At 37.7% G+C, this 13457-nt stretch overlaps 1 protein-coding gene across 3 annotated transcripts in view; it reads left to right on the top strand.

Annotated features, from left to right (window-relative positions):
- The window catches only part of BLOC1S5 (biogenesis of lysosomal organelles complex 1 subunit 5), a 53391-nt gene that overhangs the window by 28558 nt on the left and 11376 nt on the right, over positions 1-13457 (top strand). Inside the window, exons 5-6 of one of the 3 annotated variants that reach the window (XR_004313399.1) lie at positions 1219-2378; positions 2828-4489. The exons of 1 other annotated variant lie outside the window; for it this stretch is intronic. Coding sequence is in view for 1 of the 2 variants with exons in the window: in XM_032462470.1 (XP_032318361.1) it covers positions 1219-1398 (180 nt within the window). In the remaining variant the exon portion in view is untranslated. Of the gene's footprint in view, positions 1-1218; positions 4490-13457 lie in introns of those variants that run through there. One more of the 3 variants, XM_032462470.1, reaches the window with a different exon arrangement.

Below are 13457 nucleotides of genomic sequence, written 5' to 3'. Positions count from 1 at the left end.
CCTGGAAAGATCCAATGTGCACTTCGCAATAGAAAAGGCAGAGGTCTGGGGTCAGCAAGTCCTAGGGTTGAGCCCACAACTTCAGAGCTGAGTGACCCTGGAAAAGTGAATGTGGTGTCCTTAAGCCTCAGTTTCTTCATCTGTAAAATGAGAACACTGGAATCTTAGAAACAGATAAGATACACAAAACAACCCGCAGAAATACTCATTTCACAGATTCTTAGCGCATGCTGGCTTCTCCAGCTCTTCACTGCCCAGACGCCAGGGGAAGCCGAGCAGTGGGGCGTCGTGGGCGGCGAGGGAATGGGCTCCGTCCTCTTCCTGTCAGCTTCTCTCCCTGGTGGCCTGTGCCTGAGTCACCTGTGTTCTCAGTGTACAGGTGTCCTGTCTTCGTTAGAGCAGGGACTCATCAGACGTCAGGTGCTTTGTAGGTTTTTATGGTTTGCTCCTGTCACGGTGTTTGTTTCATAGGATTTAGGCTGTGTCAAAACTTCTAAAGACATGTCCATACAATATTTGAGGCAGAGATAAAGTTATTTTTATACTTTCTTTTTGCATTTAGTTCTTTGTACATATCAAAGATAGTAATTAAAATTATATTAAATTTATGCCTTTTTACTTATATATTGTTTCATCTTTATTGTGATACTTAAAAGAAAAAAATTTTATCCTCATGTGGAAATACTAAGGAACATCTCAGGAGGAGCTGAGCTATTTGACACAGATGCTTTTGGTGTTTATTTGCTTTAAGGATTGGAACTGAATCAAAAAAGATTTCTTGAGTTCTCGTCCATTGAATCAATGATTTTTTCGTGTGTCCCCAAAACATTTTATGTGAGACATGCATTTTAATTTCTTTTTTGGCATATATTCTTTAAACTTAATTTTAAAATTATATGCAATTAAATGGAATTTGAGGAGAAATAGAGGTATGAAAATTTCCTTGGATTATGTTTGATTACATCATTTAAAGATAACTAGACATTTTTGACATTTCAGAAGCGTGAATACCCATGTTCAGTCATGGTGAGAAAAGCCTTAGATGTTTCTAATATGCCGTATTCTTAACTATAATGCAGTTTTACCACCGTGCCTTACAAGCTGATTGTCATACTGCAGGGAGCAACTATCAAGAAATAAAACGATCTTTTGTCTCTTCTGCATAGAAGAATAATTATCTGGAAAATGTCACATGACTTTCGCATTTTCTTTTCTCAGATTCATAATGACCATTTACTAGCTAGTGAAAAACAGCATATAATCCAGTGGGAGGAGTTCATGAAAGGCCAGCATAGCAAACAGGCCGCAGTGGACGAAGAGCACAGGAGAGCCGTGGGGAGGCTCAGAGAGCAGTACGCCGAGATGGAGAAGGACCTGGCCAAATTTTCAACCTTCTGAGGACTTGAGCCACAGCGATGCCCATCTAATGAGAAAGCATTGACTTCTTCCCCCGCCCCACCGCCCCCCACCAGACAAAAAAAAAAAAAAAAAAACTGCTCCCACCGAACCATTTAGCCTCTGCTTCAAGCTTAGCAGTATGTTCAGTGGCACTCATCTATCAGAAGAAAGAAACTTCTGCCGGAGTCGTAAACAGACATTTTGCCGAAGAGTGCCCCGTCTGTTCAGTTTAAGTACCTCTGTGTGGCCATTTGAATGGGGAGGAGTGGGAGGAAATGGTTCATATGTGCTCTTGGTTAATAGGGATTGGTCTTCGTTTGCATTGATTGCAGAGAACTGTAAGTAGAGACTTCTTAGAAAAGTCCCTTAGCTCATTCTTACACAGGGTTAGTGTTAGTTTATTATTGTGGCTTAGAAGGCAGATAGGATGGCTGCCTGTCACAGCCTCCTTGGCTGTTGGATGAATGTATACGGTGTTACTCCGGGAGTACTGGAGACAGAAGCGACTGACCTGGGAGCAGAGGTCACATTTAAGAGAGAGGAAAGTCAAAACCTAGCTCCGCTGTGTAGAGAGGGCCACGCTGGTCTTTAGCCGGCCCACTGGGAGAAGTCACAGATTATGCATTGCAGCACGAGGCCGTGTTTCACTGGGTGACAAGACACACGTGTTCCATTTGTGGCCTCCCAGCACTTAATATTTCAGCCTTTGAAACGTGCTTACAAGGAAAACCTTACCAAAAATATAGTTGACTTTTAGTCCTTCCAGGAACCTTAATCTTCTTGCCCATAGTATTTACCTCATTTTTGTGTCTGTTTTGCTGTGGGTAAGCTTTGTAAGATAAATAATGTCTATACTTGTTTCAGCTGTTCAGTGAGTAATCAGCAAAATCTGCCAAGGAGTCCCTCTGGAACCATGTAAAGACTCTGGCTCTGAATAAACCAGAAGTATTTGCCCACATGGCAAATGATCCATGGTAAATGTAAGTCCTTTTTAGTGTTTAATGTCTGTTCTCATAAGCAGGGGTATTATGACGAAACATGTTACCAATTCTGTCATCACTGTGATCTCTAAAAATCTACATTTAGCAATCTAATTGAGGAACGAAGTTGATTTTTTTTATTTGCCATATACCAGGCAAAATTAAATGCAATAATTTCAAGAGATTTATGGCGCATGGCTTTAAGGTGTGGATCGATCTTTCAGGTATTTTTTATTGCTCTTCAGTAGGGAAAAGCACAAGAAGGAGAATGCCCAGCCCCATTATCTCAGTGGGTGCGGAGAGCGACGATTTATGGCTCACTGTCAAAGCTTCATTCTTGGCTGCATGTTGAAAATGTGATTAAAGTTAATAGAGGAGATGAAATAAGTATTTGAGATTTCTTTCAATAACACTGAACTTCTGCCAACTCTCTCTGTCCGCTACTGTAGGCTTGACAGGTTCATCAATCATCCTCTGGTACCTGGACTAAAAAGGGCACGTGCTGACACTCAGGCATGTTGGAATTTTAATTCTCTTCCAGTGGATGGGGAAGAAAAAAACCTTCCAAAAATGTCCCACACATGAAAGGGGAGGGGAGCCTAAAATGAAAATTCCCTTTGTACTTACTGTAGGCAGCCTGAGGAGTGCTAGTAATTGCCGGCACACCCCTGAACAGCTGCTGTAACCAAGAAGGCAGGGCTGTGTGCGAGCAGGGATGCGCTCCTAACTGCGGTTACTCCGCTTGCGTGTGCAGAGGTTTCTGATTGTGTTTGCTCATCTCATATGAATAATAAATACTTTACCATATGAGTGTGTGTGTATTATATAAGGATCTAAGGGACTTCTTAGACCATAATGATTTAATAGGCTTTTTGAGCTTTAAACATTGATACTAAATTCTTTCTTTTAACTTTATTTGCTGTTCAATATAGTTTCTAAAAGAGTTGGTTGATTTGTTTTCCCTCAAATATTTTTAGTAGTGAACACTTTCATCTATATTTCCCAGTTTCTAAATCACTTTTGATACATATTTTATTTATATATAAAAATCAACTTTGGTAATTACATAACATACAACATTTCTGCTGTTACGCTGTTGAGCAGAAATAATATGAATTTTATATAGCTCACGGGATTATTTTAGAATGATCAAATATTTTGTTTTGTCATTTTTAAAGTGCTATGGAAATATTTATTTTTAAGTTCTAAGTATTTTTTCATTTTTCATCATGATTTCTTTTTTGACTTATGTATGTGGGGTTTTTTAATTTCCTAACATAGATTTTTAAGTTCCATTCTTATGATTTCTGCTTTATTGGATTGTGGTCAGAGAATAGATTCACCTAAGACTGAGATGTTAAAAGGTTGAGATTTGCCATGTGACCTACAATATGATCAGTTTTTGTAAATGTGTTAGTGCTTGAAAGGATGCATATTTTCCAATTGTTGGGTGTTTACTAGACCAAACTTGTTAATTATATTGGTCAAATTGTCTCTGTTTTACCGTTGTTATTTTCTTCTACTTGATCTTTCAGATTCTGAGATGTGAAATTTCCTACTCTAGTGGATTTTCTAATTTCTGTCTGTAATTCTGTCAATTTTTGCTTTTTTATATTTTGGAGCTTTGTTATTAGGAACATACAAGTTTAGAATTGTTTATTTTCCAAGTTTAGAATTGACTCATTTATAGTCATGGCCTTTATTTCTAATCATTGTATGTTGCTTTAAAATCTATATTTTTAGAAGAAATATTTATATAGGCCACACCAGCTGGTTAGCATTTGTATGGTATATATTTCTTTATTCTTCTGTTGGTTTCTTATTATCTGTGAGCTAATTTGGTTGTTTCTATTACTTCTGTTGGATTCTTTCTACTCTCTGTAAGCTAATGAAAGCAAAGAAGAGTATGGTCGTCTTTGTTTTAAACCTGTGTAACCCTTATCTGAATACTTCATTTTGTATTTCTTTCTTTTTTTCTTTTTAGAACATTACTGTAGTTTGTGGAAATGTCCCAGGTCCCTATTATGAATATGTAGATAAGGAGTACTAGGTCTGTGATATTAAATCCAAAGCCACAAAAATCGGGAGGAGTCACAAATGCCTCCAGTATGTATTGTGAGTTCTCTTGTTGCTTCTGTCACACACAGGATTTCTATCTGAACACTTCTGTTTAACATCCATGTGTTTCAGCATAGTGGGTTCTGGTTGCCATTGCAAATTAAAAGTTAGAGGGTTTTATTGTTTTAGAATTTAGCATAATGGCTGCCTTTCCTGAAATTCTACCCCAGGGGCTCTTTTTTGCCATTTGGGGCTGAAAGTCATTATCTCAGGATGAAGAATACCAGAAAATTATTTTAAACATTAATTCAGTCAAAATATTTGAAGCTACCATTAGGGAAAATGTATTTTCTAGTAGCTTGCTCTTAATCCTTCACAAAGGTTTTATAATTACTTCATTAATTTTCAATTCCAATAAAATGTGAATATGAATATTTTATTGGCTCAGTGCAACTCAAGGTCGTACAACGAATGGAGGAAGGGAATCAGTCATCTTACATACTCTCTTCTCATGACTGCTGAACCACTGCTTGCTTGTGACTTTCCAGGCAACATTAGCAAAGCAGTATGTTCTCTGGTATTTTCATACTTAGGTTCCATAAGCAAGAGAAAAGAAACAGATTTTCAAATGTGATGCACCCCACAGAGCAATAAATTAGTAAGTCTACAACATTTGAGCCTCATAAAAGTCAAGATTCAAATGATCTCTGTAGTAATAAAATGGATTTATGGTAAGTAAACACAATACTTGCGCTTGCGTAACACAGCTTATAGTTTACGTGTACTTTTAAGTGCCTTAGATGTAATTTAATCTTACTTCATTCTTATAACCAAGATGTACTCACTTTGTTCTTTTAGAGAAAGAGCAAAATGGTAAAAATACAGCGAATACAGTGTTTTGCGCCCATAACATCGAGCCGGCAGCAGCACAACAGATAAACACTACTTTTATGGTTTAAAAAAAAAAGATTCCTTCAGTGATATCATGAAAATCCATAGTACAGACGTATCTCAAAGTTTTTCCTTACAATTACATCTTTTCTTTTTTTTTTTTTAAATAGCACTTCGTGTACCTCAAACCTTAAGTCAACATAGGTTTTGCCTACTATGAAACTTCTGTAAGCCAAGATGGTGTAAAGCAAAGAAGCCTTGGATGTGACCGTAGGGCACATCTTGCTAACTGAGGCACAAAATAAGTCGATATAAAGGACAGATGCTCACAGACACAGTTTAAAGCTATGGCAGCTCAGTGCTGAGGTGCTGAGTCTAGTTCCTGAGGAAGGAGGTTGGTGGTGTCACTCCTGTCACTGGGGGAACATGCTGCCTCTGTAGCAGCTGGCTGCAACACGCACACTGGACGCCATCTTTGTTTTTTGCCTTTTTTTCATGGAAGTGAAAATCCTCTGGATTTCTTTCAGTTAGCAAAAACAGGTGCTAATGCAGATATTTCATAAAAGTAAAGCAGCGTAAAGTGAACTTTCATAAAGCAGGGAATACCTGAATGTGACATTTCAGTCTTCTAAATTGTTCTGGATTATTTTTAAAAGAACCATTTCACGATTTACCGGATGGTCAGGCTGCACCACAGGATAGAACGTAACATGAATGCGACTTCAGGGGAGAGACCCATGCATGGTTCCAGGTCGCTGAGAACAGTCAGCACAGTCACCAGGTTCGGGTGGGCTAGCATTTGCTTTAAGCAAGAGGGGAGAGTGCACAGGATGCAGCCCCTGCGGTGTGACCAGTCCCCACGGCCAGCAAATCCACTCCACAGCCAGCACAGGCAATCCTAGATGTTTTAAAAATCGAAGCGAATGAGGAATATGTGGTTCCAACCATTCCTTTGGAGTAATTGTTTTCCCCCCTTAAATTTAAGAAAATCAAGTCTGGTTGAGACCAAGCAGACATGGAAAAGTTAGTCTCCATAGAAATATTATCACCATGAGTGAAAAAAAAAATTGACTATAAGAGAAGTCAGTGCCATTGGCAGATAGAGGCAGTTTTACTACTTATATGATATTATTTATAAAAAACCCCTGAAGACTCCACCAAAAAACTTTAGAACTAAATAAAATCAGTAAAGTTGCTGGATACAAAATCAGTATACAGAAATCTGTTGTGTTCCTATACATTAACAGTCAACTATCAGAAAGATTAAGAAGAGAATCCCATTTACAACTGCATCAAAAAGAATAAAATATCTAGGAATAAAAGTAAAGAAGTGAAAGATTTGTACAGTGAAAACTACAAGATATTGGTGAAAGAAATCAAAGAAGAAAGAAATGGGAGATACTTCATTCTCGTGGGTTGGAAGAATTAATATTATTAAAATGTCCATATTACCCAAAGCAATCTATACATTCAGTGCAATCCCAATCAAAATTTTAATGACATTTTTCACAGAAATAAAATGAACTGTCCTAAAATTTGGAACCACTAAAGTGTCCAAATAGACAAAGGAATCTTCAAGAAGAAAAACAAGGCTGGAGGCACATCCTGATTTCAAACTATATTACCAAGCTACAGTAATCAAAACAGTATGGTATTAGCATAAAAACAGACCAGTGGAGCAGAGAGCCCAGAAGTAAAGTGACATGCGTATGGCCAGTTTAGACAAAGGAGTCAAGAATATAAAATGGGGAAAGTCTGTTTAATAAATTGTGTCAGGAAAATTGGGTGGCCACATGCAGAGACTGAAACTGGGCTCTCATCTGACACCATATACAAAAACCAACTCAAAGGATTTAAGCCTTGAATTAAGGCCTAAAACCATAAAACTAGAAGAAAACATAGTGGGTAAGCTCCTTAACATCTATCTTTGTGATGATTTTTTGGATATGAAACTAAAAGCAAAGGCAACAAAAGCAAAAATGAACAAGTGGGACTACAGCAAATAAGTGTCTGCACAGCAAAGGAAACATCAACAAAATGAAAAGGCAACCTGCAGAGTGAAAGAAATTACTTGCAAATTATATACGTGATAATGGGTTAATATCCAAAAAATATAAAGAACTTGTATAACTGAATAGACATTTTTCCAAAGAAGACATGCAAATGAACAACAGGTACATGAAAACGCGCCCAACACCACCAGCCATCAGGAAAATGCAAATCAAAACCACAATGAAATACCACTTTACACTTTTTAGAATGGCTGTCAGCACAAAAGATAGGTAACAAACAGCTGTTGGTGAGGATGCAGGAAAAACTGAACCTCATGCACTGTTGGTAGGATTGCAAATTGGTGCAGCCACTATGGAAAACAGTATGGAGATTCCTCAAAAAATTAAAAGTAGAGCTAACTATACTATCCAGCAATTCCACTTCTGGATATATATCCCAAGAAACACAATTACTCTCTGAAAGAAATAGTCTGCACCTCCATGTTCATAGCAGCATTTTTTACAATAGCCAAGACATGGAAACAACCTAAGTGTCCCTTGATGGATGACTGGTGAAAGAAAATGTGTGTATATACATATACATGTACAATGGAATATTATTCAGCCATGAAAAAGAAGGATATCCTAACACTTGTGACAGTGTGAATGGACCTTGAGGGCATTATGCTAAGTGAAATAAGTCAGAGAAAGACAAATGCTAAGTGATCTCACTTATACGTAGAACCTAGAATACACACACAAACACACACACACACACACACACACAAAACCTGATAGAAACAAAGAAGAAATTGGTGGTTGCCAGAGGCAGGAGTGGTGGGGGTGGGTGATGGGTGAAGGAGGTCAAAAGGTACAAACTTTCAGTTACAAGATTAATGAGTTCTGGGGATGTAATGACTATAATGTAGTGTCATGTCATGACTAGTTAACAATATTGTATATTTGAAAGGTGCTACGAGGGTAGTTCTCATAAGAAAATTGTTACTATATAATATGATGTGATAGATATTAACTAGTAGTAATCATTTTCTGATATAGACATACAGCAAATCGTCACTGTACACCTTAAACTCAAACGTTATAGGTCAGTTATATCTCAATAAGACTGGAAGGGGAAAAAAATTATATGGGTTAGCTAGATTGTGTTAAAAAGTTTCTCTACCATACATCAAATTCCTGACTTTTATGAAATTGTCCATATTGCTAAAATTACAATTCTTCAAAGAAATAATTTTGTAAATACTTTTAAAGTTTACTATAATGCATTCTCTTAAAATAGAATCTGTAGAGAGTTTGAATAGAAGATGCAGGTTAAATCTTTGATTTCATGTCCTCTGAATCACTTCAGCAGCTGTGTTGGAAATGTATCATTTTTAGGAAAATAGTTCATAAAATTACAGTGAAATCAGCCTTATACACCAGAACCCCTTTGTGGTCAGTGTTGTATTGAATAAATTTGTTTTGAAATTAATTATGCCTCAAATAAATAATGAAAACGGAAAACAGTATTTCATTTTGCTAAGAAAAGCGTTGACGCCAAAGAATCTGTTTTTCACTTGGGATCTAAAATTTATAGCTGAAAACCAGCAGGTGTCACTGTGATAACAGAGTTCTTTCTTTTCCTCTAAGCAGTTTTATGTAGATGGGTGCATACCATCTATGAACAAAGATGTGTAAGAGATAATGGATTTAAGTTATATCCTAAACAAAAACACCAAAATGTATATAGTGTCCCTGGAGGGTTAGGAATACTTTTGAGAATTGTATTGTTTCCTGATTTTCTTCATATTTCAAACATACAGATTCTTTAATTATGTAACTGGTATGAGAGTTTTATTAGCAGTGAAAGCACAGGAAACCCCTTGGTGATGCTTCAGACTTTATATTGATGTGTAGAACAGCACACAGTTCATTAGGTTATGACTCATGTAATCAAAATCACTCAAGAAACAGCATTCCCCATAATGTTTTTAAATGGATTTGGAAAAATTCTTGGTGGCTTTTTTTTCCAAATTAGAGTTACAACTTCTAAATTAACTTTTAGAGACAAAAATATGGTAACTGGTGGGAAATAATAATAAGAATTAAAGACCTTTGTCAGGGTATTTTTTTCCCACCTGGTATGAAAGCCGAAGTAGAATTGGATAAGCGTTTATTCCTTGAAGCATTGTGGTGGGTCTGGGCTTTTATTCCAAGAAAAATACGGTCCTTAATAGCACTGTGTCTTCATGGAATTTATAATTGAGTTGTGCATGTGACAATGAAATAGAAAAACCAGGACCATAATGTTACACAGTATCATGTCAAAGACCATGTGTACCAAGCAATCAGCTTATGGTTAAAATAAGGGAGTTCCCAGTAGGAACTATCTTTGTAAGTTATCTTCAGAGGATCAGTAGTAAAGATAAAACTTAGTTCAGTAGGATTTAGAGAGTGAACAGAATGGCAAAATACCTGGTTCAGTTTATTTTAGTTCAAAAGATATTTAAGGAGCATGTGTGGTCCAGCCACTTTGTTTTCCGAGATAAATAGTAAGGATAAAAACAGTAAAACGAGCTTGATTTCTGCCCTTTACATAGGTGTAAATGCTGTCAAATTCAAATGATAATCAACAGACTTCTTTTGAGGTTGAAAACAGAGGTAGCTAAGGCTGGAAACTGGAAAGTGCACTGGTTCCAGAGTCAAGAGACCTAGGTTTTAGTCATGCTTCCATCACTAAGTTGCACAGGGACTTAAACACGTCACCAGACAGTTTTCACATCATTTCCAACTTTATTCATTTGTGCTTATCCTGTAGGTAATGAGACCGTTAGTGTAAGTGGCACAGTGGAAGTGTTACTGAAAGGTTACTCTGGACTCAGACGTGTGACTGTCAGAAGGAAAATTACTACCCTGCACGTGGAGTTTTGAGAATGTAGCTGAAAATAGCAGTTCCTAGTCTAGACAGGGCAGGGAGAGAATGAATCTTGCTTTGGAATTTAAGGTGGTGGAAATTTTTAACATCCGTATATAGATACACATACACACTGTTTATATTTCCGATGACAATAAAATTTAGATAACCAGCCCTGTTGCTTTTTTACATATAGTCATATGATTGTTGGCCCAAGTGACTGAATGTTTTTTTTTTCTTTTGAGAACACCATCAGTATTAGTTAGGAAGATCAAAAAGATTTTAAGATATCAAAAAGCTATCTTTGTCTTTCAGATAAATATTTGTCTTCTATGTAATTAGGGAGAAAATACTGTGGGGTTTTATTAAGCACCTACGCCTAGTCAAGGATTTCCCATTTCCTTTCCCAGAAGACTAAATTGTTCAAGGACAAAGAATGTCTTTTATGCTGTTTTATAGCTCATGCTTAGGACACGTGCTGTGTGATTAAAAAAAAGGAAAGTTCCCTCCATATTATAAGGCTTGTCATGAGTTTAAGGAAGATTTGAATTACCCATGCTATTTACGTTTGTGTTTTACCGTAGTTCACTATGAGGCTAAAGGTTAGGTAAATGCATTCTGTTATTGTTAACCTACACCTTCAGGTTTCTAGTCTGTCATCACCCAACTTATAATATTTGCTATTTCTCTCAGGAAAGCTTTTAAGATAAACTACATACTATGAAAGTAGAAACTTGAAGTTTCATCTCTTTGGAAAAAAAAAGCAGTGACTCCTGATGAACAAATTTTTTTTTTCCCTAAAAATTCAGGTCATCTGTTTGGAACTTGGAATGAATCTTCAGATAGAAACAATGATGGGCACAGTGATCGGGCTCTTCCAGCCCACAGACTGTGGTCTCTTAAGACATTATGGTCCCGGCAGCAGGACCAGTAGCATGTAATGACATCAGCTAGTCATCAGCCGCTCTTTTGAATGATTCTTTTTTGCTGTTGTTGTTTTCTGAGAAATGTATCCAGAGTTTCAACTTGTGGGGCCTGGAACGTGGCCCTGGAGATAGCGTTGCCTCCCACTAGTTCCTGGATTTCTTTACACCTGATTTTTCAAAGTGTAATGTGACAGAACTGGAGTATTTCTTAGTAGTTCAATTCTACATTTGGTAATGGATTTTACAAAATCATTTGAAGAGAACACAGCCGTAAACCTTTGAATGACAATGCTAGTCACAGATGTTCCACAGAAACATTTCCTCTGCTGAAGGACCTCATTCAGGACTACAGCATTCTGCCCCAGGGAAAAATGAGATCTCTCTACAGCAATTATTGGGAACTAAAGTTGAATTATAATAGAACTATGATGTTTCTATCAAAAATATTTAGACTCTTAACTAGAACATTTTCAGTGTTTATCATCTTATTAACAAACCGTCCAAATAATAATCTCTATGAGGAGGAAATAAGATTGTTGTATCATCGCTGAATCAGACAAAAGTGTCCGAGAACCATGAGAGATGGGCTAGCTGAGGGCTCCCCTGGGAGTTCAGATTCCACCCCTGCCCTTTATTGATTAGGTGACAGATGGGCAAGTTACTCAGCCTCTCTGTGCCTCCTCATCTGTAAAATAGGGGTGTAATGAAAGTACCAAACCTACCTAAATTTGTTCTGAGGATTAAATCAGTTAACTTACATATTTTAAATGGAGCCTGACGGATAAGTGCTGTACTTAACGTTTGCTTTTTATAACGGTTCTATCATCTTCATCACCGTCGATTCTAGATGTCCAATTGGGAATTCGCTCTTTGTAATCCACCCATAAAGAGGGTCATAGGTCAGGATCATAAGTAGTTTAAGCTTCTTAAAGTGAAGTTCATAGCAGTTCCCTTTGGAGCACTTAGCTGGATTAAACTGCTTTCTATGATCCTAAAACACGTATTAAAGCCAAAGAAATACTAGTTTTGTAAATCCTTGGATGGCACACCCATCCAGCTGGTACCACAAATGATGTCACATTTCAGGAAGATTGGCTAATATATTCCATGGAATCAAAGGTACTTCTGGGGATGAAATGTGCTGCAATTCTAGTTCCCAGGCTGGTCTTTGATTCAGACTCAAATTAGAGAAAAATCTAGCCTTTCAAATAGGTCTCTGCTGAGCCCATTTTGGTAGCACTTAATTTACTGGACTTATTCGTGACCACATTTAGTAATATCGGTGAAATTTCTCATTTCCCAAAACAAGTTCTGCTTACACCCTTTCAAAAGAATGTGATTGGTATGTGGGTAGGTTGTCTGGGGCCAGCCTCTTATCTAGAGACCAGATGCAAAAAGTCTGAGTTCAGCGAAGTGACTTAGGCTGCAGGCTTTGGTTTTGTTTGGTTTAATAAGCATGTACGACTCTTACTAAAACACGGTGCTACCCCCGTCCAGGAACAATGCCGCACACATCATTTCCTGAAATAATGGGGCTGGAAGGCAATTATCTACTCACCAAACAGGCTGAAACAACAGTTCCTGATATTCTTCTGGAATACTTTAACTTCCCAAGGAATCCGGAAAAAATAATTCCATGAGACGGTGTTGTGAATGAAGGCATGACATTCCAGTTTCCTTCACTGGCATCCAGTGACCAGCAGAAATGAGTTACTGCCCACTTGGTGTTAGTGAGAGGGGCTCTGCTGGGTGAGTTGTTTATTTGGCTTTGGGAGCCTCCCTGTGCTTGTGGGATGATGGCCTTGGGCTCGTCTTTGTCTTTCTGGGAACCATCCCAGAGATCACCTGCAGCTTCTGGAACGAGACTCAGTTATGACATTGTTTCCCTAACGAGACATTGAGACTCCGTTTCAGACTGTTCAGATAAGAAATGTGTATTTCTAGAATGAATGTAACGTGCATTGCAGTGGTGTGAGAGCTTTTTGAACCTGTGAATTTATCTTGAATATGGGTTGTGAATATTCACGAGAGCCGTCTTCTCTGATCCTTAATCATTTGGGCATCACCAGCATGGCCTAATGAGGTTTATGGCAAAAAAGTGGCAATTAAGATTAACATTTAGACACCACCTTCTGGAATTCTCATCTGAAGGGAAACTGCAGTAAATTATTTCACCAGGGATGCGCACACAGGTTTTCTTCTTCGTGTACTGAGACAAAATCAGGCATCATCGTTTGGCTGTTGAGCCTACGTGAGGCCAATTATAAATCTGTCCGGAAACTTCCAGGGGATCGCCTGT

Source organism: Camelus ferus, chromosome 20 (assembly GCF_009834535.1).
Source record: "Camelus ferus isolate YT-003-E chromosome 20, BCGSAC_Cfer_1.0, whole genome shotgun sequence".
In the NCBI taxonomy this organism is placed as follows: domain Eukaryota; kingdom Metazoa; phylum Chordata; class Mammalia; order Artiodactyla; family Camelidae; genus Camelus; species Camelus ferus.
Note: the sequence above shows the minus strand (reverse complement) of the source record. Positions and strands in the feature narration are given on the sequence as shown.